Source organism: Phacochoerus africanus, chromosome 14, assembly GCF_016906955.1.
Source record: "Phacochoerus africanus isolate WHEZ1 chromosome 14, ROS_Pafr_v1, whole genome shotgun sequence".
NCBI lineage: Eukaryota > Metazoa > Chordata > Mammalia > Artiodactyla > Suidae > Phacochoerus > Phacochoerus africanus.
Window position 1 is genome coordinate 7,822,049 of NC_062557.1, and position 26,960 is coordinate 7,849,008.

Sequence of the window (26,960 nt, forward strand, 5' to 3'; positions counted from 1 at the left end):
TAGCATCTGGATATCCCTTTTGGGGACCACCTTTCAATGCACTCCCTACGACTCCTCAGATGACCTCATATGGCAGCCACGTTTTTCCAGTCCTGAACTTGTTCCCACCCGGCTCATTCTGATGGGATCTGGAGCGCACTGGGGTCTCTGCTTCACTCTTTGACCGTAGAGGCTAAGGGACCACCTTCCCACCTTCCCATCTGCGTTCGAGGTGCCAGACCTACATGGTTGCACAGGACCCCCTGTTCAGAAAAGCGCTGCGCCTGGTTAATGCTCTGCTGTTGCTGTCTCTGAACTTGTGTTTTATTAGCAAAGTCTGATGGCACCGTTAAGTCTACAGGGAGCAGACCTGGCTTGCTGATCCCCTTCCCTGGGGGTGGAGGTGACAGGGGTCCGGGGAGGCCACCATCCTTTCTGGGAAGGGTCACCCAGCCCTACCTTGTTGCCCCATCATCTGCAGTCCACAAACTACAGCAAACCCACGTGGAGTGAGTTTTGTTTCTGCTCCTACTCAGAGAGCAGAATAAAGCTTCTTCAAATCCTCGTTCCCTCCTCATGCCCTGGCACCATTTGGGGTGTTTGTAGCCCCCTGAACACTGCCTGCCTCTTGAGAGCTCACCCCACATTGCACTAAGCATACGCAAATGCCCCCGCATTCCACATTAAGTGCTTCTCTCTCCCATAAAATAATCAGAAAGATTTTTATAGCCTTTGCTTTGAAATTACTTGGCTCTAAGCGTATACAATTTATGACGGGCTGTGATTTCTTGGCCATTAGGGTGCCTACTCAGGAATTCTCTTGAAGTGGGAAATGCTAAGCCTCAGATTGTTTTTTGAGAGTAATTAAAATTTTATGAATACCAAAGTCAACAATTAGCAAGATTTTATAGACATTTCATTAAACACTTATTAATTTGAATTTCTACAGTTTTTTGGGGGGAACCCAAAGCCAATATGTTTTTCCAATTCTTTTCTGTCTTTTTAAAAAATTTTATTTTATTTTTATTTTTAATGGCCAAATCCCTGGGATATGGAAGTTCCCAGGCTAGGGGTTGAATAGGACCTAGAGCTGCCGCCTACACTACAGCCACAGCAATGTGGGATCCAAGCTGTGTCTTCGACCTACACCACAGCTCACGGCAATGCCGGATCCTTAACCCACTGAGGGAGGCCAGGGATGGAACCTGCACCCTCACAGATACTAGTCAGGTTCAGTACAGCTGAGCCACAATGGAACCCCCATGCTTTTCCAATTTTTAACCATTGCTTAGGCCCCTGGAAAAGTGGGAGAACCTAGATACTGTCCCTGGTTGCTTTTTTTTTTTTCTTTCTTTCTTTTTTTTTTTTCCTTTTGCTTTTTATAGTTGTACCTGCAGCATATGGAAGTTCCCAGGCTAGGGGTCGAATTGGAGCTGCAGCTTCCGGTGGATGCCACAGCCACAGCAACATAGGATCTGAGCTTCATCTGCAGCCTATGCCAAAGCTTGTGGCAATGCTGGATCCATAACCCTCTGAGCGAGTCCAGAGATCGAACCTGCATCCTCACGGACACTATGTTGGGTTCTTAACCCACTCAGCTACAATGGGAACTCCATCCACTGGTTTCCGGCTGCTGAGATGCCCCCTGCTTATTTTCTTGCCTAATCTCTCTTTTCCAGTGGGAATTGGAATTTCTCTTCCCCAGATCGAAGGCACCCTCTGTGGGGGTCCAGTCCCTATTTCCGGTCTCCTGGGTCTGTGTGCTGCTGCAGCTTGGATGACCTTGGCTTCTACTGTGGCCTTGCCTACCCTTTCCCTCCATCCTCAGTATCTTCAGTCTGGCTTTTGCTGTCTCCGTGACAGAGCTGGCCTCATGGGTGCCAGACCTACATGGTTGCACAGGACCCCCTGTTCAGAAAAGCGCTGCGCCTGGGTTAATGCTCTGCTGTTGCTGTCTTGAGCGTCCTCATCATTTTATCTCTGAACTTGTGTTTTAATAGCAAAGTCTGATGGGACCGTTAAGTCTACAGGGAGCAGAGGAGAGATGCAGAGGAAAGGAAAAGTCTTTGTATTTTAATACCTTTCATAGCCTTTTCCCTCTACGTTTTGATTAAGAAGCCTCCCATTTTCATTTTGCACCAGGCCCCCCAAAATTATGTAGTTGGGCCTGCCTGGTATACTGAGGGCAGGGGTCCTGGTGGTTCATGGCTCCAGTGGAGAGAAATGCTGGTAAAATTAGATGCTTCCAGGCAAAAGGAAATGTATTCATTTCCTCGGGTTGCTGTACTGAGTTATCCCAGACTTGGTGTCTTCAAACAACATAAACCTCTTATCTTACATTGTGGGTATAGACGTGCGGGCATCAGGGTGCTTGCCAGGCTGCGTGTTCCTTCTGGAAGTTCTGGGAGAGAGTCCCTGTTCTTGCCTTTTCCAGGTTCTAGAGGCTGCCTGCATTCCTTGGCTTGTGGCTGCATTGCTCCGACCTCTGCTTTCCTCATCCCATCTCCTCTCACTCTGACTTGCTGCTCCCTCTTCTCTCTTATAAGGCAGGGCCTTTGTGACTGCAGGGTGGCGCCCAGGCAAGCCAGGAACATCGCCTCATCTCAGGATCCGCAATCCCATCAGCAGAGTGAGGGAGGGAGGCAGGGGGTCCAGAGGTGAGCAAACCCAGGTCTTGCAGGGCTTCCGAGGTGAAAGGACGGAGCTAGAGCTTTACTCCAAGGGCAGTGAGGGGCCCTCAGAGGATCTGCAGTAATAGCCTGATGGATTGGACTTCCGTCTTTGAGAAGTCCCTCAGGCTGCTGTTTGGAGGAATCATGGTGATTAAGTGGTCAGGGCAGGATGACGAGCTGTTATTCTGGGCAAAGTAGAGAATCCTGGATCGATGGGTGGAGCATACTTTAAAAATCCCCTAGAAGAACAACAAAACCCCGCTGACATTTCCAAGGCCCATCTATGAGCTGTCAATTACTCTCGCTTCCGCAATTCCTCCAGCGTATCAGCACCAGTTCCAGCCAGGTTTATCTTCCCCACTTTGTAGAGGGAAGGAACAGTGCCCCAGGCTCAGAGGCTTATCTCCGACCTCGTGATGCGTCAGTGGTCAGAATTCAGGAAAGGGGGAGAAAAAATGAAAGGCAAGAAAGGCGAGGCGAGGCCAAGCCACCCGTGTTCAGCTGATCTCCGTGTGCCAGAGTCCAGAACAGAGGCTCAGAAATAGACACTGGGGATAAATGAATGAATGAGTAAATGAAGGGAGGAGAGAGGGTCGAGGTAGGGCTTGTTCAGGCCACCGTGATGGGTGTCGGGCTGGGTGTTTGGTGCTTCCTTCCAGTTAGAGTTATGGGGAGAGAACATAGGGTTAACAGTCCCAGACTTGGGGTGGGGAGCCTGAAGCTGAGAGGGATTGGGGGATTTGACCAAGGGAACTCTTGGGCCAAGCTGAGATTCCTCCTGGACTGTCAGATGCCAAAGCCTGCATTCCATTGCTGCAGGACCTGCTCAGGGGAACGGGACTGCAGGGAGGGAAGGAGGCAGAAAGAAGAAGAGAGAGAGAGATGGGAGGAAGGAGGAGGAGGGGAGAAGGAGGAAGAGGAGGAAAGGAGGAGGGGGGAGGGAGAGGGGAGAAGAGGGAGGAGAAGGGGATGGGGGGGAGGGCTGGAGAGAGAGAATAAGAGAAGCACTAACGAGGAGAGCCAGGGCTCATTGGGCTGGACCACTTGTGGCCGTCTCGTCTCTTCTCCATCTCCCCCAACCTTTTCTGGGAAGCTGTCACCCTTTTGCCCCCACCCCCACCCACCCCCGCCCCGCCCCCATGGGACATGCTCCTGCAGGAGGTGCTGGCAGGTTGTTTAACCAAATCAAGCTGCAGTGATCTTTCTGGAAGGGCCACCATCCCACTGCCCTGAGGATGCCTCTCTGATTGTCCAAATAGTTTCATGGCCTTTGGGAGGCCCTTGCTGCCTGCACAGCACCTGCCGCCCTCTAATTAGCCCCTGCTCTGGCCTCTCTTACGCAGTCCCCCTCTCCTCTCCTCCCCCTGCTTATGGAGGCTGCAGGGCACGTGTGCTGTGGAGGGAGAGGCTGGGGATGGGCTGGGGATGGGCCGGAGGTGAGAGCTAGGGTATTGAGCTTTAAGGAGACATTTTCTTCGGGTCAACATGCGGACACTTCTTACCATCAGTGAGTGTAAGAAAAAGAGGCAATTTGTATGTTTCACGGGGGTGATGGTGGTGAGTGTGTATGTGTGTGTATGAGGGGTTCACTAGAAAGATGAGACATGGCAGGATGTGTCCCTTGGGGGTGGCACGGGCGGTTAAAAGGAAGAGAGACGTTTTCCTGATGAGGGTGTCAGGTCCCGTCCTGCGAGCCCTGACTGTCCACTGAGTAGCACCCTGTCTCTGGAGTTAGCTGGGCTTGGTGCCCAGTCACCTCCCTGTCAACCTGGGCTCCCCACAGAGCTTTCCTGAGCTCCTGTTTTCATATCTGTAAAAGGGGGTGTCTTGGTCCCTTTCATGCTGCTGTCGCAAAATGCCACAGATTGGGTAAGCTTATCCATAGCAGAATGTATTGCTCACAGTGCTGGAAGCTAGCCATCCGAGATGGGGGTGCTGGGGTCGTTGGGTGGGGGCCCTTTTCTGGGTTACAGACTCCTCGCTGTACCTTCTCGTGGCACATGGGGCGAGGGAGCTCTCTGGAGCCTCTTTTATAATGATAATGATCCCATTCCTGGGGGCTCCGACGGGGGGTTCAAAGCCCTGACCCCCAGTGCTACGAGGGAGAGCTTTTAGGAGGTAATTAAGGTTAAATGAAACCCTAAGGGTGGGGTTCTCACTGGATAGGATTGGAAGCCTTATAAGAAGAGGAAGAGAGGGAGATCGCTCCTTCCTTCTGTGTAGACACCAAGAAAAGGCCATGTGAGGAAGCGACCGTGGAAAGGCAGTCGTGTCTGCACGCCAGGAAGAGCGCTCTCACGGGAGTGGAATCTGCACCTTGATCTTGGGCTGATCTTGGACTTGCAGCCTCCAGAACTGTGAGGAAATAGATCTCCATTGTTGAAGTCACCTCACATCTGGTATTTTCTTTTTAAAAAATTCTTACAAAATTTTAATTATGGTTGATTTACAGTGTTCTGTCATTTTCTGCTCTATAGCAAAGTGACCCAGTTATACATATATATCCATTCTTTTTCTCCCATTATCCTCCATCATGTTCCATCACGAGTGATTAGACATAGTTCCCTGTGCTGTGCAGCAGGATCTCACTGCTTATCCACTCCAGTTGCTGTAGTTTGCATCTACTAACCCCAAACTCCCCGTCCATCCCACTCCCTTCCCCTCCCCCTTGGCAACCACAAGTCTGTTCTCCATGTCCATGAGTTTGTTTCTTTTCTGTAGATCGGTTCATTCGTGCCATATGGTAGATTCCAGATATAAGTGATATCATATGGTATTTGCCTTTCTCTTTCTGACTTACTTCACTTAGTATGAGAGTCTCTAGTTCCATCCATGTTGCTGCAAAGGGCATTATTTTGTTCTTTTTGATGGCCGAGTAGTATTCCATTGTGTATATGTACTACATCTTAAGCCATTCACCTCTCGATGGACATTTAGGTTGTTTCCATGTCTTGGCTATTGTGAATAGTGCTGCAATGAACATGGGGTGTGTATATCTTTTTCGATGAAAGTTTTGTCTAGATATATGCCCAAGAGTGGGATTGCTGGGTCACATGGTAGTTCTAGATTTAGTTTCTGAGGTATTTTCTTATGGCAGCCTGAGCTAAGGTAGCTGGTCTGGCTCCCTCCCCAGTCTGAGAATCTTCTGAGGGCAGAGATCACTGTGGGGTCCCCATGCCATCTTCCCTTTCTGATGCAGTGCGTGGCTATGATGCGATCATTGATGGCCACTTCTGTGGCTGCGCTGATTGCATCCTCTGGTCTGTGGCCACTGTGGTTATGGGCAGTGTTGCAGGTTACCCCCGGTCGGGTCCTCAGATAAAATACAGGACACTTGGTTAAATCTGAATACGCAACAAATATGGAATACATTTTTAACATTAAGGATGTCCCCAATACTGCCTAGGTTCCATTACGCTAAAAAATTATTTGTTGTTGCTCTAAAATTCAAATTTAGCCGGGGAGCCTGTCTTTATTTTGGGCTAAGTCTAGTCTTCCTATCCTATGGTCTCTTTCTAGAAGGCCTGGAGAGCAAACCTCTTGACCTAAAACAGTGGTTCTCCTAGAGGGGCCCAGGACCAGAGCATCAGCAGCTCCAAGTTCAGAAAGGAAGCCCTGGGACCCTACCCAGACTTCCAGCACCAGAGCCTCTAAGAGTGCTGGCCCCCTGTATTGTAGTTTCCCTTGGATGCTATAGTCTGAGGGCCATTGACCTAGAGATGGATGCAGAAGGTGGGAGATTGCATTTCTCACACTCTCCAAAGGCGTGCCGCTTTATTGCTCACTCCCGGCACTAGACTCTGCTGCCAAAGTGTAGTAACATGAACAAGATCAGGGACACGACAAGGCATTCTTTCTTTGGGTTTCTGCGGCTTCGTCGAAGATTGCGATTGCAGAAGGTGATCCATGCCGAGGGTTTTCTGCTCAGGCTGGTTGTCGGGGGGCGGGGCGGGATCTGTTCCACCCGCCCTGCTCTGTTTCCGAGCCTGCGCGGGGCTGTGAACCAGAGAATTTATTCTCCAGGCTGGATCCTCCAGTCGCGGCGGGGCGGGGCGGGGCCTGGTGGCCGCCGGGCCACGTGTGCGGGAGGGAAGCAGGAAGTGACTCTGGGAGTGGAGCCGGCGAGCCAGCTGCTGCGGGGGCTGATGGAAGTGGAGTGGGGGCTTGAGAGGGCACCCTAGTGAGTCGCCTTTTCTCTCCTTCGGCGCCTTCGGTGGGGCTGGAGGCCCGGGGTCTGGGGCCGCCAGGACCAGAGCGTGGGACTCGGAAGGGCTGCCACCTGGAGTTTGGAAGGGGGTGCCCTCGGGAGAGGAGGGGGTCTGAGGAGAAGCGGGCGGCCTTGGCAGGTGGCAGAGGAAGGGGAAGGGTGCCCGGAGCACCCCCTGTTACCCTCCAGGACCAGCTGGGGGTAGTTGTCCTGCCTTCCTTTGTCAGTGGTTCCCCAAGAGCCTCTTCATTCAGCGCTACACGGTGGGTGGCGTGTGGGCGACCCCCGGGGTCCGGGGAGTCCAGGGAGTCGACCTGGCCACAAGTCCAGCTGCTCCGAGTCCCCTCCCTCCCCCTGGCTCTGGCGGGGGGCGGGGGGTGGGGGAGGTGCCCCCCCGCAGGACCTCTTGAACTTGGCTGGGAATCTGGTTAAGGTGTAGCAGGCCGGAGATGGTGCATTTCTAACCAGTCCCTGGGTCAGCCGGTCCTGGGACCACACTTGGAATGATAACCAGGTATCAGAGAAACTTTTCCACTGTCCTATCAGCCCAAACCTCAATCATTTTGTCCCACTCCCCTTGTGGGGTCGGGGCGTGTATGTAGGTTTCATGAAGTGTCATTTCCACCTCTGCAACTTTTTCACCAGCATCTGGAAGCTGACCTTGAAAGCAGGGCAACAGGTTTAAAAGGGAGAGGAAAGGAAGAAATCCTCCCGTGCTGCTCTGTGTGGGGTGGTGTTGCGATATCCTTAAAGTTGGGGCGGGGAGAAGAATAATGTCCCTCTTGCAAACCAGCTTAGATTTATGTATTAAAGTCAGCTCCCCAGAAACTCTGAGCCCCATTGCAGAGGGGGCTTTGGAGGTGCCCTGGCTAATGCTCCCTGTTCCCAAGGTGCCTGGGAGAAAACTACCTGTTGGAGAAAACTTCTGTTTTCTTGGGTCTCTGGCAGCAGCCCTGCTAATCCCTCGCAGGGGAGGAGAACTCCCTTTCGAAGCTCTTGATCTTAGAGAAGTTGTTGCAGTTTGAGACCAGTGCTTTCCACCGCGAACTTGATAAAATGCTGGTTCTGATTCAGCACATGGGGGGGGGGGTGAGAGTCTGCATTTCTAACTTAGCTCCTAAGAGGGCCCAGCCCTGCAGGAGTGAGGGGTTACATCAGAACATGGAAGAAGTTTCTTCAAGGGACAGTGGGCGGGCTTGCCTTACCAAGGATGACTCTGCTGGTGTTGGGAATCGAACGATGTGGCGGCTTTGGTTTTCCCTCTGGGTCCCTTCTTCTTACATGTGGGGGTGTAAAAAGAATTTAGGAGGAGTGTTTTCCCCTCCCACCAGCCCCCTGGAACACCCACGAGCTCCCTTGTTGGCCAGCCCACAAAACCCACTTTGACTTTGGCCCGTTGGTGAATGCAAACGGGTTCCTCTTTTTTGTAGCTATTAAAAGGCGCAGTCAACCCTGGAAAACAAAGTTGGTTTTTTTGTTGTTGTTGTTATGACCTAAGAGGATGGTCGCTACGTGCCTCGCTTGGAAAATGCTGTTTGAAATTTTATCCACAAGCAGCTAGAGATAGACGATTGGTGTCATGATCTAGATGTCTTGGTTTAAAAACAAACAAGACCCAGTCTTTTCGGATCCCTTAGCAAGATGACATGTGTAAAAGGGTGTTTTTTTTTTTTTTTTTAAATGATCGTTTTTCTTTATTTGGTGCAGTTGTCATCTTGAACTCCCCTGAGACTAAGGGGACACTATCTGAATCCAGGGACTCTGTTTCTCTCTGAGGTTTCCTGGCACCTTGGCTGAGCCTGGGCTTACCTGGGCTCACCCGGACTCACAGCCCTCCTAGGTTTGAATCCTGCTGTGTTGCTGACCCTCTTGGCATGAAAGCCCTGTCCCCACCCTGCCCCAATTTCCCTCCAGGGTCAGCGGAGAGAGGCAGCCACTTCAGCTTTTGATCTGCAAGATCAGGGCTGCTGGCTCCTCACAGACCACTAGGGCCCAGCAGGGCGGGGCCCAGTGGGGTCATGTCCAGCCCTGTGGGTGCTGGAAGCCCCCGGGGGGAGCTGAATGAGCTCTTTGAGATGAGGCCCTGAGCCCTGATGTTTATGTACCAGAACACAGGGCTTTTCAGCAAACAGGTTTCTCCGCCTTGTAACTTTCCACAGTGAGAATCTGACTCCCTATCATTTCAGAGCTAGAATTGAACACATGTTCAAGTCTAGAGCAGATCCCTGGAGCAACACCAAGAGGGAATGGTACTTCTTTTTCCTTCCTTGGTGGACGGTGGTGCACCTTCAGCTTTGGGAGCAAGAGTGCTCAGGGGACCCGGGGGGAATGCCACTTGCGTCTCTATTGTTTTTGCTGAGTGTCCCCTTCGAGGTAAGCCGGTCCTGTTCTGTAGGGGTGCCCGAAAACCCTGTTCTGTAGGGGTGCCCATTGCAAAAAAGCATCGTCCCTGTTTTTAAGCATCGAATGATAGAAAAGAGGAAGGAGGCGACCCCACAAACAAAGCAACCAAGATGTGCTCAGGGACGCAGGGCAACCCTGGGAGCGGAGAGCATCTGGAAAGCATGGGATTGAACTTGGCGTTAGGTGGGCAACGGAGGATGCTCTGGGTCTGGCGACTCGAGGTTGGGGAGGGAACCAGATAAAGAGAGATTTGGGCCAGGACCATCCGGGGCTTGTTGAAGTTTCCGTGAAAAACTGGGTCGAGTTGGAATATGCGGAGTGCAGTGGTTGAAGAGTTGCTGAGCTAGTTGGAGTGTACCCTTGGCCAGCCCTGGGAGCCACTGTCGGAACTGCCCCAGGGAGCTTTTGAAAGTTGGATCAGAACTTAGGTGGAGGAGCTTCAAGGGGGAATCTGAGCTAGTCACCTGTATTCCGAGGGACAGAAGAAGTGATGGCCCATAGCAAGGGCAGGTAGAATGGACACAACGTGCTGGAAGGCTGCAATCAGACCCTCCCGTGCTCCCTTCCTCCAGGCTAAAGTTCACATTCTTTGAGCTGCTTCTCTTTGGAACCGTTTCCCAATGTTGTGTCTTCTTTCCTGGCATCTACTCCTCAGGCATCTCCCAAGTGTCTCCTCTCCGAATTAGATGCTTCCCAACACCTGGGTGGCACGTGGATGAAGCCTGACCCGTGCTGGGTCACGGAGGTCACTGAGGGAGGGGTGGCGGAAAGGTGCCCGCCACCAACCCAGACGCGGGCCAGCTCAGGTGGGGGGCGTGAGGACCCCTCAGAACACGCGTGTGTCACCGCAAGGGACCGCCGGCGCTGACCCTGTGCCGCTCCTCTGCACACAGCCGTATCCAGCATGCTCCAAGGCCGCAGTCCCGTGTCCCAGGCCTTGCTGGGCACCTTCTTCACCTGGGGGATGACGGCGGCTGGGGCGGCCCTCGTGTTCATCTTCTCCAGCGGACAGGTGAGTTGCTTTGGTTTGGGTCTGGAGGTTGGCGGGATTCTTAGCGAGCTCCGAAACCGCCCCTCCCCTGCAGACTCTCCTGTCACCAGCCACACCCCTGGGAGGGGGGATGTTGGTTCTGTCCTCCCCTTGGCTCCCTCTTCCCGCTCTCCTCTCCTTTCCGCCTTGAGCCCTCCAGCTCCTGCAGATGCACCCATGCCTCCCCTGCTTCTCCCCTCCTGATTCAGATGTTGTAGGAGGTGAGAAGCCCAGGCACTCAGCGTCCTTTCGCCCTCCGCCTGATTTCTATCTTCTGTCTAGTTTCTTGCAGGCCTGGAGCAGGTGATAATATGCAGGAGGAAAGAACTACAGGCTCTTCCCTGTTACTCCCCCTGCCCTGTGTTCCTGAGTTAGAGATGGTTGAAAAGACCTTGGGAGAAAAGAGGGGGGATCAGTTCCCTTTCTCCCCATTTTCAGGCTCTGCATCACCTCCCTCACCCGCTTTGGGATGAATACACACAGATGCCCCCACACCTGCCTGTCCCCCCATCCCCGCCCTCCCTCCCTCCTACCCACACCCTCTGCAAACTCCCACACTCCGGTCCTGCCGCTGCACCCCACCTCCACCCTGCCCTTCCAGACACACCCCCACTCCTCATGCACCCCGCACACCTCCTCGTACTTCTCACACCCCCACATTCCACGCCAACACCCCCACCCCTCCTTAACCCACACCCACCTCCTGAGTCTGAAATTCCTTCTTCAACCCTGACTCCTTCCTTCCACGGCCTGTTGCTATCTTTTTTTTTTTTTTTTTTTTTTTTTTTTGCTTTTCAGGACCGCACCCTCAGCGCATGGAAGTTCCCAGGCTAGGGGTCGAATCAGAGCTACAGCTGTCAGCCTCCACCACAGCCACAGCAACACAGGATCCGAGCCAGGTCTGCAACCTACACCACAACTCACAGCAATGTCAGATCCTTAAACCACTGAGCGAGGCCAGGAATCGCACCCACATCCTCACGGATGCTGGTTGGGTTGGTTTCCGCTGCACCACGCTGGGAACTCCCACACATCGCTATCTTGATGAAAGCAAAGTCCCTGCATTACTCTCGTAGCCACAGATGTGTAGGAGTGGTGAGCGGGCTGGGACTGAGGTTTGAGGCCGATCCGCTGGGAGGCCAATCCAGAAACTAAAACCACCCAGGAAGCTGGCGGCCGGGCCGTGCTGTGTCAGCCTGGGAAGGCAGTAAGGATGGCGCCCATAAGGTGGGGCCTCCCCCGATGTCCGACCCCTGTCCCCCCAGTGGAGTTTGGAGCCTATGGAGACTTGGCCTTGAGACACACAGCCCAGGTTACTGTCCAAAGGCGGCGAAAACTTTCGAAACCCAGTCCCGGAATGAGAGGCTGCCAGGAACCAGGGAGGGCACAGTGCCCTAAACCTCCTCCTCCTTCCCGACAGCCACGCCAGGTCTTCTGGGGTCCCGAGCCCTCGCCCTGCTGGGCAGAGCAGTCAGTGTCTCCCCTCCATCAGCTTCTTTGCGCTGAGGAGAGACAGCTGGGGTCTGGCGGGCTGAGCTGCCCTCGGAGGCTGAGTGCAACTCCCAGCCCCAGGTGGCCCTGGCCGATGCTGTGGGGGCTCTTCAGAAAGGGGAGCTGGAGTTCCCATGGTGGCTCAGTGGGAACAAACCTGACTCGTATCTATGAGAACTCGGGGTCGATCCCTGGCCTCACTCAGTGGGTTAAGGATCCAGCGTTGCCATGAGCTGTGGTGTAGATTGCAGATGTGGCTTGGATCTGGCATTGCTGTGGCTGTGGCATAGGCCGATAGCTGCAGCTCTGATTCGACCCCTAGCCTGGGAACCTCTATGTGCTGTGGCCGCGGCCCTAAAAGGACCAAAAAAAAAAAAAAAGGAGGAGGAACCATGAGGAGGTGCCCTCTCCACTTGGAGTGGCAGAGCCCCCGATTTGTTTCGTGTCAGTGTAATGACCCCGGCCAGTAGGAGGACGTGCTGAGACCTCTCTCTGTGTGGAGGCGTTTGGGGGTCCCCAAGATAACCCACACGTTTGATGATTCATTGCAACTCACAGGACGCACCCATGGCTCAGGCTTATCACAGCAAAAGCCACACCACAGGATCAGCAAGGGCCCAAGACACACAGAGCCTGGAGAAATCTGTGCACAGGCCTCCTCCCAAGAGAGGGCACAGAGTGCCCTCCTTCCCCTGACCAAAAAAACGCAGTAACACATGTGCCATGTGTCTGCCCGGGATGCCCGTTATAGACTCAGCCTCCAAGGCTTTCAGCGCCAGGGCTGGCCACGTGGGCATCAGTGTGGTGCTTCCAACTGAATTCCAGACTTGCAGCAGGAAAAGCAAGCGTCACCTTGTTTGTGAAACGGGCACAGGGACCCACCCTTGCTGGTTAGGGAACAGAGGGAGCAGTTCCAGTGTCAGCTTTCTAGAAGCCAGCCAAGGACCAGCCGTGAGAGCAGGACCGCCTTCTCTTTGTAACGTGATTTTTATTTTTTCCATTATAGCTGGTTTACAGTGTTCTGTCAATTTCCTACTGTACAGCAGAGTGAGCCAGTCATATATACGGCGCACATTCTTTTTCTCACATGATCCTCCGTCAGGCTCCATCCAAGTGACCAGATACAGTTCCCAGTGCTGTGTGGCAGGATCTTGTTGCTTATCCACTCCAAAGGCAATCGTTTGCATCTACTAACCCCAGATTTCCCAGTCCACCCCATTCCCTCCCTCTCTCCCTTGGCAATCACAAGTCCGTTCTCCAAGTCCATGAGTTTCTTTTCATGGAAAGGGTTCATCTGTGCCATATATTAGATTCCATATATAAATGATATCATATGGTATTTGTTTTTTTCTTTCTGACTGACTTCACTTAGTATGAGAGTCTCTAGTTGCATCCATGTTGCTGCAGATGACATTATTTTGTGTTTTTTTTTTTAATGCCGTTTGCCAAATCCTGCTCCCTCTCCCTCTCCCTCTCCCTCCCCCTTGGCAACCACAAGTCTGTTCTTCAAGTCCATGAGTTTGTTTTATGTGGAAAGGTTTATTTGTGCCATTATATTAGATTCCAGATATAGAGAGCAGGACCTTCTAGAGGGCTGTGCGAAACCCTTCTGTGGAAGTGGTGTGCGGGAGCGGTGGGAAGGGGCCGGATAGGGGGCGATAAAGCCCACCATAGACACGGCTGCCCAAGCTGGGCTCTTCCTCTGCCCCTAGCGAGCCTCATTTTTTGTTCAGCTAAAGGGGGGGCTGTGGCAAGGATCGCTCAACCCCCTGCCCTTGCTGCTGCTATCAGCTCTGGCCGAACTTCACTTAAAGTTCATTTTCTTGAGTTAAAAAAATCATGTGGTAATTGTGGGAAACCTGGAACATATGGAGCAACTGAAAAAAATGAAAAGGTTCCTTCAGGGAGTTCCCTGGTGGCCTGGTGGGTTAAGGACGCTGAGTTGTCATTCCTGTGGCTCGGGTTTGATTCCAGGAATTTCCTCCTGCCATGGGCACTGCCCAAAAAAATTTCCTGATCCCTCTTCTCAGAACCGAAAATGGAATATATTCAAATTTATTCAGCTGTAGTTATAGTACATACATCTCGGTTTTTTTTTGTTTTTTTTTTTCTTAATGAGGATCAAATTGTGTGTAATGTTTTATAACCAGCATTTCTCACCGGGTGTCCTAACCATCCCTCCGCATCCCTAAATGGTTTGTTGATTACTTTGATTGCTTCAGTTACTGAAATGGCTATAGAACATCCTGCCATGAAGATGGATTGTGGTTTATTTAGCCAGTCCCTGACTGCTGGGCAATTACTTTATGCCCCTTTTTCTTGCTTTCAGACATAGCATTATGATGAACATAAATCTCTGAGTGCACATCTGACTCCCTCCTTGAGATAAATGTCCGAAGAACAGGTTTACTGATCTTAAAAAAAAAGTATGCTTCTCCTTTTGGGAGCCAGAGGGATGCTGAAAGGATGATTTTACCTTTTTTTTTTTTTAATGGCTGCGCCTGTGGCAAATGGAAATTCCTGGGCTAGGGGTTGAATCGGAGCTGCAGGTGCCAGCCTACACCATAGGCACAGCAAGGGCGGATCCAAGCTGCATCTGTGACCTATGCTCACTGCAGCTTTGGCAATGCTGGATCCTTAACCCACTGAGTGAGGCCGGGGATCAAACCTGCATCCTCACATAGACAATGTCTGGTCCTTAACCCACTCAGCCACAAAGGGAACTCCCCTGACTTTTTAATTTTATCTGTCTGCTTTGATTAAATTAACTGATTAGACCAACTTGGCTTATGTTGTGGCATTTCTAGAGGTGAATGTCATTTGTATGGCTCACTGGAATCAAAGTCTTCCACCCACCCCATAGCCACACGGAGGTGGGAAGAGGCTGCCCACAGCTGGAGATGACTTACCTGGCAGCACTTGCTACCCAGACCTCACTGGGAGGCTCAAGGATCAGGGTGATCTGTGTGTCCAGGTGGCTATAGATTATATTCCTAATTTAGGCCCCTTCTTTTTTTAAAAAAACAAACTTGGAGTTGCCTGGTGGCTCAGCTAGTTAGGGATCCAGCATTGTCAATGTTGTGGCTTGGGTTCGATCCCAGGCCCGGCCACTTCTGCATGCCGCAGGTGCAGCCCCAAAAAACCCAACAAAAAAACCTTTTTATTGAAGTGTACAATGCCTATAAAAAATGCATTTTCTAAGTGTACAGCTTGGTAATTTTTCATCATTGCCCTTGAAGACAGTACCCAGATCAGGTGATAGAGCAGTACCACCCGCCCTTTGCCCCACCTCGGCAGCCCTTTCAGGCTCCCTTCCAGCCTCTGCTCCTCACCCCCAACCCGCGCTCCAAGGGCAGCCCTTCTCCCGAGATTCGCTGTCTCTGTTTTTGTCCATATATGAATGGAGTGATCTTAGGCTGTATGCTCATCTGTGTCGGGCTGATTGCACCTATTTATTTTCCAGTTTACAGAATGTTTGTCTGATTCTGAGCTCCATTCGTGTTTATGTGTCTTCTCATTGCTCTCTGGTATTCTGTTGTGTGAATACATCCTAAAGATTTATCCATTTCTGCTGTTGGTAGGCCTTTGGGGAGTTTCTAGTTTCCAGCTCCCATGAACAGTGCTGCAGAGAGCACTTTTGTACATGTGTCTGGTGAATCCTAGTATGTGTTTCTGTTAGGTAATTAGTCACCCGTGGCACTGCCTGATCAGAGGGTATGCGTATGACGTTCGCTTCTAGTGGATGCTGCAGGCTAGCTTTCCAAAGTCGCTAGGCCAGTTCGTACCCCCGCCTGCAGCGTGGGAGGGTTTCGGTTGGTCCCTGTGCTCCTTGCCAATACTTGTCAATTTCCATCTTTTAGGCAAACTACTTACTAAAGGTTTATAGCCCTGATTCGCAGAGATGAGAAAGAGGTGAAACACGTGGGCCAGTGCAAGCTGAGGGTCACACAAGAGAATGCTCTGATTGGCTGTGGGGTGGATGAAGTTAAAAAAAATTTTTTTTTTTTCCTCCCCTGGTTCTTGGCTTGTTTTGAAAAGTCCAAGGTTCTGGATAGGTTGGCAAGCTCGGACATGGACTAGTCTTTCTTCACAAGGGTCTCTTAGGCTTATGGTTTCCTCTCATCCCAGAAAACATCCCTTGGAAACTGAAACATGTTGTTTTCATTTTCAGAGGCGGATCTTAGACGGAAGCCTTGGCTTTGCTGCAGGGGTAAGTAGCATGTGGTAGAAGAATATTGATTCCAGTATTTCCCCACCAAGGGGTATTGTCAGTTTCTCCCCATGCGGCCGGACTGCCTCTCTGTGATCTCCAGGTGCTCCCTCTTATCACAGACCCTGTTTATATCCAGTGGAGGGAATACCCTGCCTCTCCTTAGACAGGAAAGAGCCTCATTGGCACCTGTCTCGGGACTTGCAAATAAGTATGTAAAATAAGATGATATTTAGGAGGGGCTTAACGCAGAGCTTTAATGAGTTGGCACTAATTAAGTGTTCTCTCTCCTCCTCTTCCCCCTTGAAACACCTTGTATTATAGACATTTTCACATGTTAAAAAGTGGAGGGAATCCTATGAGGACCCCTGGGTACCCATCGCCCAGCTTCAGTCACTGTTGACATCTTGCTAATCTCATTTCCTCTATCTCCTCCCAACCCATGTTCTTGGGAAGTGGAATATTTGTCAAGAGCAAGTCCTAGGCATCATGTAATTTCACTTATAAATTCAATACACAGCTCTGATTGAATGACTTTAAATTAAAAAAAAATTTTTATTAGAGTTGATTTAGACTTTAAAAAAAATCATCATGGCATTATCACACCTACCAAAATTAATACTAATTATTATTATTAGTATTACTATCCAACAGTTCACATTCAGACTTCTTCCATTTTTTTCCAAGGGTGTCTTCTAAAATTGTTTTGTTGGCCGGGTCCAAACACGATTTTCGTTTTCATTTTTTTTTTCTGTTTTAGGGCTGCACCTGTGGCATATGGAAGTTCCCAGGCTAGGGGTCTAATTGAAACTATGGCTTCCAGCCTACGCCACAGCCACAGCAACTCGGGATCCGAGCCATGTCTGCAACCTACACTACAGCTTGCGGCAACGCCGGATCCTTAACCCACTGAGCAAGGTCAGGGATCGAACCCACATCCTCATGGACACTAATTAGGTTTGTTAACCACTGAGCCACGACGGGAACGCTACAATTTTTGTGTTGCATTTGTTTCATATTGAATCTTTTCAGTCCTTTTTATTCTTTAACAGTACCTCTCCCCTTTCCCCCCACACTAGTAATTTGTTAGAGAAGTAGGATTATTGTTCTGTGGAATGTCCCACATTCTGACTTTGTCTGACTGCTTCCTTATGAACTTGGTCCTCTGTCCCCTGGGTCCCCCGTGAGCTGGTATTAGACCTGGAGGCTTGCTCAAGGCAGAGTCCATTTTCCAGTCTCCAATACGTCATCGCGATGCTGTGTATTCCGATTGTGCCAGTTGCATCCGAAGGCATGTGACACGTGAGCATCCCTTTTGGTTGCTCAGAATTTGGTTCCTTCGTCCTGTTTTTGTAGTCCCATGATCTGGGAAACCTGGCCTGGGGGTGGGGCCTCCCCAACATCTTCCAAGTCAGCAACTGTCAAACGGGAGTCCGTGTGCTTCTAAGAGCACGTGGAGACTCTCCGGGGGTTCCACAGGGACAGGGGCATGTTTACAAAATCAGTGCCAAGGTCCTCAGCCTCCAGTTTTGCTCTCTTTCCCCAAAGGCGGGGCCTGCTCTTCCACCTTCTCCTGCGCTGTTGCCCTCTCCTGCCTTTCAAAAGACAGACACCCTCTTGCCTAAGTTCCGTGCCTCTGGGTAGTGATATCGCCACGCACGGAGGGAGGGACCGTTGTGTTGGTGCTGGGGTGGAGATAGTGAAGGATGCTAATCACGAATCCCTGGACTCGTGTCCTTCAGCAATTCAGTTACTGCACCATCCCCTTTTAAAGAAAACTTTCGGCCACACCCGTGACATACAGAAGTTCCCAGGCCAGGGATTGAACCCACACCATAGCAGAGACCCGAGCTACAGTGGTGACCACACCAGATCCTTAACCACTAGACCACCTGGGAACTCCTGTCTCATCCTTTGAATCAAACTGTTAGCAGAGAAATCCCTAAATGTAATTTTCCATGGTACTGTTCTGGGATTCCAGGCCTTCTTAGAGTTCAAAGAACAAAATGACAGTATTACAAGATATTTTTTTCTATCTTCTTTACACAAACATATGTTCTCTTTATTTACATCAAGAAAAGAAAAAAACAAAAACAAAAACAAAACCAAATAAAATTGAGGTTTAACTCAGGCTTATTCCAGCAATGGCTACATCATGTTTAGCCATGGATATATGAATGAATTGAAAAAAATTGATTCTTTTGAAAACTTGAGGGTTCCTGTCGTGGCTCAGCAGGTTAAGATCCCAGCATAGTATCCATGAGGATACAGGTTTGATTTCTGGCCTTGAATGGGTTAAGGATCCAGTGTTGTCACAAGCTGCAGCTTAGGTTGCGACATGGCTTGGATCCGATGTTGCTGTGGCTGTGGTGTAGGCCGGCAGCTGCAGCTCCAATGAGTTCCCTAGCCTGAGAACTTCCGTATGCCTCACCTGTGGCCGTAAAAAGAAAAGGAAAGAAAAAAATAAGAAAAAAAGCCTCATCCATGAAAATATGCATTCCTACTAATACTTTACTTTTGAATGTCTAATAATTATGAAACAGCATATTAAATTTTTGTTATTATGAATCTGTTCTCAACCACTAATCGTTTGAATTGTCACCCAATCCAGGAAATTGTCATTTAAGCAGTTAGAGCCCTAGGCTCACAGGAAGTTTTAAAAAATTAAATTGAAATATATATAGATATTTTATTATAAAGCAGTGTGATAAAGAAACCCAAAATAGACTTTCTAACATAAAAGTTGCTCTAGGATAAAAATCTGAGGGGGGAGTGAGATTGACGTATATATTGAGAAAGAGAAATGATGTATATTTTTTGACTTTCGAAGAAGAGCTTTCTTATGTGTTTTTCTGTGTAGACTATAACCCAAACAGAAAAGTGCATAAGACAAATGCCACAGCCTCATTTGTGTATATTTTTAAGTGGATAATGGAGGAAATCAAATCCCTGTGCTGTTTGGATCCTACTGGATACATTAAAATGACTGATAAACAATTTTATTTAAACACATCCATATTTATATATGCCAGAATTTTACATCTTTTTCAGCTCTTTACACTTGAGATGGAAACATTTTACATGGCAATTTCTTTTTTTAAAAATTTATTTCTTTTTATTTTTTTGTCTTTTGTCTTTTTTTTTTTTTTTTTTTTAGGGTGGCACCTGCGGCATATGGAGATTCCCAGGCTAGGGGTCCAGTCGGAGCTGTAGCTGCCGGCCTACACCGAAGCCACAGCAACACACGATCCGAGCCTAGGCTGTGACCTACAGCACAGCTCACGGCAACCCCAGATCCTTAACCCAGTGAGCAAGGCCAGGGGTCGTGAACCTGTGTCCTCATGGATCCTAGTTGGGTGCATTTCCGCTGAGCCACGATGGGAACTCCATTTACACATCAATTTCAAAATGAGTGAGAGGGTACTTAGTTTTTCAAAATTCTTCTAGGGGATACACAGATAGGAAGCTTGCAGAACTGTGTTTTGTGCTGACCTGGCGCTTGAGCGACCTCATCTAGCTTACTCTTTTAGGCCAAAAGCCATTGTAAGATTTACAAAGCAAAAGACAAAAAACAAAACCAAAAAACAAACCACAAAAACACGAAATGAAACAAGAGGGGAAACAAAAACTGGCAGAGTTTAGCAGTCTTCAGGACATGTGAGAATGAAGTTGGGAGCATTCAAACACGAAAATTTAAGAGTTCTAAAAAAACCAGTCATCGGACGAGTATTATGTTCGTTTAGCTTTGAGGTCTAAAATAGTTCTACTTCTGAATCTTAAAGTAGTTGGTGAGAAAAAGAGATTTCTGGAAGTTATTTTTGTCGATTTCTCTGAAAATCAGTCATTTACTTTTCTAAACTTGACCTTGAATATGTACTAGTTGCACCAAGGAACTCCTGACAGGTCTCCTGACAGGTGGAGACAAGTAAAAGCAAGATGGGACAGACAGCTGAGACCCAAACTCAGGAAATTTAGAGTTCCTGTTGTGGCTCGAGGGGTTAAGAACCTGACATAGTGTCCTGCTGGCCTCGCTCAGTGGATTAAGGATCTGGCGCTGCTGCAAGCTGGCTTGCATCTGGAGTGGCTGTGGCTGTGGCAAAGGCCAGTAGCTGCAGCTCCGATTCGACCCCTAGCTTGGGAATTTCTATATGCCTCAGGTGTGGCGGTAAAAAGGACAAGAAAAAAAAAAAACTCAGGAAATTTCAACAGCATTGGTAACCAAAAGTGGATTCTCAATGCTTCCGCAAACTCGACACAAGGCAATAGAGCCCCTGTAGTCCAAACTGTAATAATTGCTTATCTTATTATGGACTGATTTATACTTGTAAGGCCAATATTACTATTATCATTACTGTTGTTGTAATTATTACTATACGCTGGCTGGGGCAGTGGTTCTCAGTCAGGGGTGATTCTGATCTCCAGAGGGCATTTGGCATGTTTGCTTGTCACAACTGGTCTCTGGTGGGTAGAGGCCAGGATGCTGCTAGGCACCCTGCAATCCACAGGACAGGCCTCCAGCACAAAGAATTATCCGACCCACAGTGTCGTTGGGCCAAGGCTGAGAAATCCTGGTCTAGAGTATTTTGAGGTGTCGTCTGTCATCACAGCGTGGGATGTATAAAAATTCAGTTGTATTGAAAGTGAACAATGATAAGGGAGTTCCCGGGTGGCTTAGTGGTCAAGGATCTGGCATTGTCACTGCTGTGGCGCATGTTCGATCCCTGGCCTGGGACCTTCTGCATGCTGAGGGTGTGCCCCTCCCACCCCAAAAAAAGACAAAGAAGAAGAAAATCCCCTTGCCTTTCCCACTGGCTTCCCAGAGGTCACCACCATCAGCCGTGAGCTTGTGTCCTTGGAGAACTTTCACTGCGGACATACAGAGTGTCAGGACGGTCAGATGTGCCATACATAGTGCCTGATAGCCTAAGGGCTTTGCTTCTTCAATGTAGCTTTGAGATGCTTTGAATCTTGAAACGGGGAAAACTGGCCATCAGACAGTTGACTGGGGCCCTGCTGTGCCCTGTGCAGATGTAGTGTTTCTCCATTCAGTTCTGCATACATTTATTATTTATTTATTTATTTTTAGGGCCACACCCGCAGCATATGGAGGTTCCCAGACTAGGGGTGGAATCAGAGCTCTAGCCATCGGCCTACACCACAGCCACAGCAACGCCAGGTCCTTAACCCACTGAGCGAGGCCAGGGATTGAACCCAGGTGCTCATAGATCCTGGTCGGCTTCACTAACCGCTGAGGCACAGTGGGAACTCCTGCATACATTTATGTAGGTGTCCTATGTGTATTCCAATCCCTATCATAATGCCGCAGCTGTTGCTGAAACTCAGCCTGCATTCATTGGTGCCGAGTTGAAACGCAGAGGCAGAGGTGTGGGTGAAGTAGAAACAATAGCTTTATTGCTTTGCCAGGCCAAGGGGGCCACAGCCGCCTAGCACCCTCAACACTGTGTCAAGCCCGGCGGGGAGCGGGTGGTGAGAAGTCTAGTGTTCAAGGAGTAGGGTGTGGTCAGCTCATGGGCAGTCTTCTGATTGGCTGGTGGTGAGGTGATTGGCAGTCAGCTTCATCAACCTTCTGGTTCCACCTAGTCTGGGGTCTCCATGTTTGCGGGCAGCATACAGTTAACTACTTCCTCCTGGTGGGGGTTTCAGTCTGCAAAACAGCTCGAAAGACACAGCGCAGAATGTTATCTATAGTTCTTGAGAAAGAATTTGACTTTGTTGAATGGCTCAACTATTGTTATTTTGTCTTGCTTGACTGCTCTCCTTTCTTTCCGCATTTTTTCATTTCTCTGATTAAATTTCTTCTTTCACTAAAGTTTTTCCACAGACAAAAGGCAGACGGAGGACGTAGGTGGGGCCTATACTGGGAAGGCCCCATGGGGTCCTGCTGGATTACACAGTGACATATTTATGCAATATGTAATTATGCACTGAAACAAGTGTTGCTGTAAGAGAGATTCCTAGGACAGAGGACATGAGTATTTTATTTTATTTATTTATTTTTGCCATTTCTTGGGCCGCTCCTGTGGCATATGGAGGTTCCCAGGCTAGGGGTCGAATTGGAGCTGCAGCCGAGGACCTACTCCAGAGCCACAGCAACGCAGGATCTGAGCCAAATCTGCGACCTACACCCAGCTCATGGCAACGCTGAATCCTTAACCCACTGAGCAAGGCCAGGGATCAAACCCACAACCTCATGGTTCCTAGTCGGATTCGTTAACCACCGTGCCAGGACGGGAACTCCTTTATTTACTTATTTATTTCTTAATGAGTTTTATTGGAGCATAGTTGACTTAGAAGGCTGTGTTAGTCTCAGGTGTACAGCAAAGGAAGTGAGGTATACCTATAAATACATCCGTTCCATTTCAGGTTCTTTTCCCTTGTAGGTTATTACACGGTGTTGAAGGACATGAGTATTTTAAATGTGCTTAGCAATACATTTCTCGGGGTGTTCTTTCCTCATTAGCAGGACCTTGGAAGCATTAATCAGTTCTCCTTAAATGATTCCTGTTGGAATCCATTCTCCTATTTTTCTCCCGACTCCTTAAATCACTTTCCAGGTCTCTAATAATCATTGTCTTTCTCTTCTCGCTACCATGTCTGGCTTTGATTTAGTGCCTGAGGCATGAACTTATTAAGGACAAATATTACTCTTAAAAAAAAAAAGGATAATCATTATTTCTTACCCGAATCCTAGAGTAATACAACTTTAAAGCTGGAAGTGATTTTCAGTAAGGATTAGTTCTTGTCATAATTAATGTTTATTGAGTCTTCCCTGTGGATGGGATTCTCTGCCAAAGACTTGACCTAGGTCATCTGATTGATTGTTCCTAACAGCTCTGTGAGGTGAGTACCAGCTACTGTTATTTATCCCCACTTTACAGATGTGGAAACGGAGGCACAGCGAGTGTAAGTAAATTGCTCAGGGTCAGGAAGCTTTTGAACCTGCAGTCTGACTGTCGTGTTCCCTCTCTTAATCCACGCCGCCTAGCTGATGTCTGGTCCAGTTGCCTCTATTTACAGCCAAGACACAGAGCCAGAGAGAGTAAATGACTTATGCAGAATTGAAAACTACTAGATGGTGGCAGAGCCAGGACCAAACCCAGATGAGAAGTCAGGGGCTGCCAGCATGTAGCTGGGTGACCTTAGGCAAGCGTCTCAGTTGTCCTGGACCTCAGTTGACTCTGCTGAGAGCTGGGGACAGTGGAGTGGATGGTTCCTTAAGAGCTTCTTGGAGTTGCACGTTTAAAGGGGTGAGTTTCCATAAAAATTAGCATCTTTTTGTCGTAAGGCAGTTGCGAAGTGTTTCCGTTCGTTTGGGGTTGACCTGTTCACCTTCTCACCTATTCAGCAGTCAGTTTAAACGTGTAGTTGAATATCCTTTCATCCAAGTGAGGAAAGCAGTCATTCTCCTAAAAGATGAAGATTTTGATGAATTCGGAGGGGCTGAAACATCAAGGGTCACTATTTTAATTTTCTTTGCTCTGGTTCTGATGCCTCTTTTTTTGGTGAGGTTTGAACTAACGGGGGATTTCTAAATCAACGTACATTCTCTCTAAAGGAAGAAGCGCTTGTGTGGAATCAATGTGACCATGAAACTCTGGAAGAGAAAGATAGGCTTCCAATCAAGAAGCTTGCTTCTAGGCATGAAAAGGCAATTTAATATCTATTATTTAATCCCATAGGGAGCTGGCTCCTTATGAAAGACCTGATTTTTCTTAAGGAGATTTTGGCTGAGTCTGCTTTTGTGCAGCAAGTGGTGAATAATGTTTTCTCCAAATCGCTGGTTCACTGTTGGAAGTTAATGACGCTCTCCAGTGACAGCCTTCGAGTCCGGAGGGATGATGGTGACCAGCTGTTCTCGGTTCCCTGGAGAAACGGATGGGAAGAAAGGGGCTAAATTGTAGCAGGAGGGATTCAGGGAGGAGATTTCAGCCAGATCTGTTGGAAAAGTTTATTCCAAAGTAAATGGAGAGAGAGAAGGGCTGGGGGTGGGGTGTAGCCATTGAATGGGGTCTTCAGAAACCCTAGCTTTTTTTCTTTTTTCTGACCATGCCCGCAGCAAGAGGAAGTTCCCGGGCCAGGGATCGAACCTGCATCACAACGGTGACTCAGGTTGCTGCAATGACAGTGTCGGATCCTTCACCCTCAAGGCCACCAGGGTATTCCAGAAATCCTAGCTTTTATACCCTGGGCTTGCTGAGTCCTGGGTTACGAAGTAATAACTGCTGTTACCTTTTCTCCTTCTTGTGGCCTGAGAGGTCGGGAAGCCTGGTATGTCCTCATGGAGATTTTGCAGTGTGAGGTCCACACTGCCACAGGCAGGGCTGCCACCAGTCAGTGTAAGTGCTTTGCTGGGTTCTGATGAGGCTCCTGCAGAGGTCTTTGATCTCTCTTTCTCTGAGCCACGATTTCCCTTTTTCTGAGAGTAAAACACAAGGGCCCAAGATGACTCCCCCCGCAACCCCAGCATGTTGAACCTGCTTAGGCCCGGAGCAGGTCCTACCCCCAGTATCACTTGGACTCTACAGATTACCTGGGAAGTTTCGGGAACCAGGAGCCCCAGGGCCTCCTTGATTCTACACTCTGCCACTTCTCTTCCTTCTGCACTGGGGTACGATGACCAGGGAGGTGATGTTGGCCTGTTTGGGGGGCCAAGGATGCCCTTCGGGGGGGCCCTCAGTGAAGGGGGCGTGTTCCGGGGTTGCCTTGGCGGGACTTTGAGCCACCTGCTTGGGGGTCTTCTTTGACAAGTTTAGTGTGGCCGGTGCGGAAGGGCCCTTCTCTCATCAGGGCTGTTCACAGGGTCCTTGGCACAGTCGTGAAGGGGCACCTGCTGCTTCTGCCACAAGGCATTTTCTTTTTAAAGGTTTCCGGTGGGAAACTTTGGTGTCTCAGCTATGACGAGTTCTCACACTGAGCTGAGCACACGCAGGAGGCACTCAGTGTGTCACAGGAGACAAGCCTGACTTTTGGCCCAGAGCGCCTGCTCCCCAAACCGTAGTGGTTCTTGTGAGCGCAAGGGCGATGGAGTGACAGGTCTGTCCCCTGGCCCTTCCCCATCCTGTGCAGCACGATGAGGCCCTAACCCCCGATTCCACCCTGGGAGGGAAGCAAAGTCCTGCTGCGGGGTGTGGGGATGGGGTGTGGGGGAGAGGTGGGGGGAAGGGAGGTGTGTTGGGGGGAGGTGTGTGGGGGGAGGTGGGGGGGGAGGGTGCAAGGTGAGAGGGAAGATAGGAGACAGGGAAGAAAAACCCCCAGGAAGGAGACGGATGCGCGTGGTCATGGTACTTTTCCTTTTCAGTGTCATGCTTCAGATTTCCAGGGGCGTTATCAACAGTGCGGGGGAGGCAACAATATATGTGGCTTGGTGGAGGTGCCCATGTGTTTGCATATCTGGGGCAGCGGTCCTGAGCCACCCGGAACCCCATGTCGCCGCGTCGGCTCTGCCCTACTTCCCGCGCGTCCTGGGGCGGCCGCTGCTCTCTCGGACCCCTGCCGGCTGCCCTCTGCCTCTGCCTCTCCGCCCAGTCCGGAGCCTGCTGTACAGGGGGCACCCACCACTCTCCTTGGGGATGTCATTTCTTCTTTGCCTGGGGACACCCTCCCCTGTTCCCATGCCAGAGAAGGTGGCAGTGTATGTCAGTGACCAGCAGGAGATGAAAAAGGGCCTCGGGAGGGAGGCTTTGGCGGTCAGCCCTGGGCGCCCCCAGGCACGGGAGCCTGGGCAGACCGGCTTCTCTGTAGGAGCAGGTGGGCGGTCAGCAGAGTCCTCTGGGGTGACTGGCTCTTCTTCCCACTTGCCTCTCCTTCCTTCCCTCCTCCCTCCCGCTTTCTTTCTTCCTCCCTCCCTGGCTTGCTTTCTCTCTCTTTCTTTCTCTTTCTTCCCTTCCTTCTTTCTTTTCCTTCTATTTTCTTTCCTTTTCTTCGTCCTACCTCCCTCCCTTCCTCCTCCCTTCCTTCCCCCGCTGTATTCCAGGCACTGTGCCGAGCACTTGGAGAAGTGGCAGGAGAGACGCTCTCTGTCTTTAAGGAAGCCAGGATCTAGTGGAGGGGTGGGCACCGAGCCCTGTGGTCTGAGTCCAGCCCGTTGTCTGCTTTTGTAGGTAGAGCTTTCCTGGAGCCCTGCTGGGCCCGTTTGTGTGCACGTTGTCTGTGGCTGCGTCTGCGTTGCAGGGGCAGCCCTGAGCAGCTGCAGCAGGGCTGTGTGGCCTGCAAGGCTTGAAGTAGTCACTCTCCAGCTTTTTACGGAATTTGCTCACCCCTGATGTAGTTTATGGCAGGGTTTTCGGAGACCTGGAGGAAGTAGCAGCCTGGGCACGTAGGTGACGGACCGCGGGGGACCATAGCTCTGTGCTGTGCAGGGCCCAGGCTGGAGGTCTTGGAAGGTTCCCTGGAGTGTCCCATGTTCCCGAGTCAGTGATTTCCTGGGGGCCTGGCTTTGGCGGGACCCGCTCCAAGGGGGTCCCTGCCTTTGCTCTGGAAGTCCATGCTAATGCTCCCCTTTGCGGGGGCAGGGGGCTTTGAAGAATCTTGGCGGGGGTCGGCTTTGCAGTAAAGCATGATGAGTTATATATGCACCCTTTAGCTCCATCGTCCTTGTCACAGAAGGCACAGCGTGGCCTTCAAGACGGATGGCCACGGGTGAATGTGTGCCATTTGAGATGGTGAAAAAAACAAACCACATTCAAGTGCTCAATGGTCCTAAGCATCCGTGGTCCAGCAGAGTGAGCGGACTTGGCCTGTCATCCTTGGCAGTTTGGTTCCAGGGAGCTCTCTGGCTTGGGGGAAGCGCCCTACCTTCTGATGCAGTGGTTCTCCCTGGACTAACTACCCCAGAATCTGCAGCATCTGGGATGAGAAGCACCCCCTCCCCCGACCATGATCACAATGTGGAGCCAAAGCTGAGGACTGTTGTTCTAATGGAAACCGTGGTTTAGTGAAGGATGAGCT

At 50.1% G+C, this 26,960-nt stretch overlaps 1 protein-coding gene across 3 annotated transcripts in view; it reads left to right on the forward strand.

Moving 5' to 3' along the window:
• Positions 1–6,726: 6,726 nt before the first annotated feature.
• The window catches only part of SLC39A11 (solute carrier family 39 member 11), a 369,112-nt gene continuing 348,878 nt past the window's right edge, over positions 6,727–26,960 (forward strand). For all 3 annotated transcript variants that reach the window (XM_047758793.1, XM_047758794.1, XM_047758795.1), the window contains exons 1-3: positions 6,727–6,831; positions 10,155–10,273; positions 15,954–15,992. In XM_047758793.1, coding sequence (XP_047614749.1) covers positions 10,166–10,273; positions 15,954–15,992 — 147 coding nt within the window. In that variant the 5' untranslated portion in view covers positions 6,727–6,831; positions 10,155–10,165. The remainder of the gene's footprint in view (positions 6,832–10,154; positions 10,274–15,953; positions 15,993–26,960) is intronic.